The sequence below is a fragment of the Moschus berezovskii genome, chromosome 8 (genome assembly GCF_049115385.1).
Source record: "Moschus berezovskii isolate FMDL1 chromosome 8, NW_MosBer_1.0, whole genome shotgun sequence".
NCBI classification, from domain to species: domain Eukaryota; kingdom Metazoa; phylum Chordata; class Mammalia; order Artiodactyla; family Moschidae; genus Moschus; species Moschus berezovskii.
In genome coordinates this window covers 99,766,142-99,769,345 of record NC_142467.1, presented here as the reverse complement: position 1 = coordinate 99,769,345, position 3,204 = coordinate 99,766,142, and the positions used below count along the sequence as shown (strand labels likewise).

Sequence of the window (3,204 nt, the reverse complement as noted above, 5' to 3'; positions counted from 1 at the left end):
AGAAAGCTGATCACCGAAGAATTGATGCTTTTGAACTGTGGTATTGGAGAAGACTCTTTTGAGAGTCCCTTGGACTGCAAGGAGATCCAACCAGTCCATTCTAAAGGAGATCAGTCCTGGGTCATTGGAAGGACTGATGCTAAAGCTGAAACTCCAACACTTTGACCACCTCATGCAATTAGTTGACTCACTGGAAAAGACTCTGATGCTGAGAGGGATTGGGGGCAGGAGGAGAAGGGGACAACAGAGAATGAGATGGCTGGATGGCATCACAGATTCGATGGAGGTGAGTTTGAGTGAACTCTGGGAGTTGGTGATGGACAGGAAGGCCTGGCGTGCTGTGATTCATGGGGTCGCAGAGAGTCGGACATGACTGAGCGGCTGAACTGAACTGAACTGAGGCTCTCAAAATAAGCATTTTCTTTACCTTGAGGATGAGCTTCAGATGAAACATTTGATACTATTCATGGTGAAGAGAATGAAGGGTGTATATTGCAGATGACTTCATGCATTGTTCAACATTAAGACATATAGGATTGAGTCAGTTTTCTGTCTCTGGTAAGCATTTTGTGATATGATGCCTGCATGTGTTGCAGCCGTCTTGGCTCACAAGACAAACAACTGCTCCCAGGTTAAAGACACCATCTGGAGGAGTAAATGACTCTTTTCTACATTCCCCAGTTCTGAAGCCTTTGTAATGTAAGAGAACATTGTTTTGGCACATTCGAATCAGGTTTACTTTATCTCAGTAAAGATGAAATCTTCCTCATTGATCAAAATTGAATGTCTTGTAATCATCCCAAACCACTGAGACAGCAACAATATAGCAATTACAGAGGTCAGAAAACTGAGTTGTGGTGGATGTTGATGTTGCCGTGCACAGATACAGTTTATCTGTGCTGGGTATCAGGAATGACTGAGTTGGAATTTTCAAGAACAGCTCTCCACATGTTTCACAGCAGGCTTGACCATGGGATGCAGTTCTGTTGTTGTTCAGTCACTAAGTTGTGTCTGACTCTTTGTGACCCCATGAACTGCAACATACCAGGCTCCTCTGGCCTTTACTGTCTCCCAAAGTTTGCTCAAATTTGTGACCATTGAGTCAGTGATCCTATCTAACCATTTCATCCTCTGCTGACCCCTTCTCCTTTTGCCTTCAATCTTTCCCAGCATCCCAACTCCAATGAGTTGGCTCTTCCCATTTGGTAGCCAAAGCATTGGAGCTTCAGCTTCAGCATCAGTCCTTCCAATGAATATTCAGGGTTGATTTCCTTTAGGATTGACTGCTTTGATCTCGTTGCATCCAAGAAACTCTGAAGAGTCTTCTCCAGCACCAAAGTTTGAAAGCGTCAATTCTTTGGTGTTCAGCCTTCTTTATGGTTCAAGTCTCATATCTGTACATGACTGTTGGAAAAACCATTTGTTATTGTTCAGTCATTAAACCTTGTCTGACTCTTTGAGACACCATGGACTGCAGCAAGCCAGGCTTCCCTGTCCTTCATATCTCCTGGAGTTTGCTCAAACTCATGTCCACTGAAATGGTGAAAAAACCATAGCTTTGACTATATAGATCTTTCTCAGAACCAACCAAGAGATCAGGCAAAATCAAGGCTCTTATGTCCACAAATTTACTAGACCCTCTCCCTGACATATCCAAATTTTCCACATTTCTTCTTCTGATATTCCAACAGTATCAGTATATCTCCTGCCTCCATTAGCTTCTTAAGGAATTCTTGGAGGAAACCAAGATTAGGAAATGGGACTCATTTGTGAAACATCACCGAGCCAAGCAAACAGCAAGTTGAGTTTCAACCTCAAGTTAAAATTCACTTAGCCACTATGTTATCTAATCATTTCAGAATAAGTTGGTGGGACAAGAGTCAGGCTTTCTGGTTCACCTGACATTCTGTGACTCTGGTTCATTCTAGAAATGCCAGTACAAAGCAGAAGAGACAATCACAGAAAAGGAGACCTAACGATGAGTTTCCTCAAGGCTCCTTTCATGTCCTTGTTCCTCAGGCTATAAATGAAGGGGTTCATCATTTGAGGAACAACAGTGTACATCATTGAAAGCACGGCAGTGTTTCTGGAAGAGTTAGTAAGAGCAGAACTAATGTACACCCCAAAACCTGTGCCATAGAATAAGGACACAACTGAGAGGTGAGACCCACAGGTGGAAAAAGCTTTATACTTTCCACCCGGTGATGGCATTCTCAAGACAGAGGACACTATCCGAACATAAGAGAAAATGATTCCACACACAGGAATACCTCCAAATATGCTAGTTGCCAAATATATCAGGATATTGTTAATGAGGGTGTCAGAACATGCAAGCTTGATGACCTGAACAACTTCACAGAAGAAGAGGGGGATTTCCAGGTCTGTGCAGAAGGTCAGCTGTAATAGCATCAGAGTGTGGAGCAGGGCATCCACGATGCTAATAAACAAGGAGAATAGAATCAGCCGGCCACAGAGGGGGAAGTTCATGACGGCCATATATCTCAGTGGGTGATGAATGGCCACATACCGGTCATAGGCCATTACTGCAAGAAGACTGTTTTCCAAACCAACAAAGACTAGGATGAAACAGAGCTGGGTGAGGCAGCTTGTATAAGTGATGCTCTGATTCTGTGTTTGGATGTTCACCAGCATCTTTGGGATCACGGTTGTGCTTAAACAAATGTCAGTAAAGGACAAGTTGTAGAGAAAGAAGTACATGGGGGTGTGGAGATGGGAGTCAGAGATGACAGCCATGGTGATGAGCAGGTTTCCCAGAATGGTGACTAGGTATATGAACAGGAACAGAATGAAGTGGAGTGGCTGCAGTTCCGGATCTTCTGTCACTTCCATAAGAAGGAATTCTAAAAGTCCTGATTTGTTTTTGGGTCCCATGTTGTGGAAAAATCTGGTGAGAAGGATGGAAACTGACAGCACAATCAAATGTGGGTTTTTTGCACTACCAGGAGAATCACAAAAGGCAAACATTGTCTTGGGATGAGATGGAGACAGAGAAGAATAAGAAACATTCCTTCTGTACATGTATTATTCTGTTACTTTTTTTAAAAAAACTGAACCTGATACAGTAGATATCATCCATTGTTAATTCCCATAAGGGCTTAAGGGGTAGTCACTTTTCATAATACACTAACTATACTATTTGGATTATTTGAGACACTTGGTAATTTTCTAAAGAGAGACTAGGGA

General features: G+C 42.6%; 1 protein-coding gene across 1 annotated transcript; it reads right to left on the bottom strand.

The window, feature by feature from the left end:
- Positions 1-1,956: 1,956 nt before the first annotated feature.
- Positions 1,957-2,892, bottom strand: LOC129558663 (olfactory receptor 7G1-like). The gene has a single exon (XM_055430002.2). It carries the CDS (start codon positions 2,890-2,892, stop codon positions 1,957-1,959), a length of 936 nt encoding a protein of 311 aa, XP_055285977.2.
- Between the last annotated feature and the right edge of the window lie 312 nt (positions 2,893-3,204).

Excerpts from the sequence above, each read along its gene's own strand:
- LOC129558663 (XM_055430002.2), bottom strand. The coding sequence starts at position 2,892 with ATGGGACCCAAAAACAAATCAGGACTTTTAGAATTCCTTCTTATGGAA.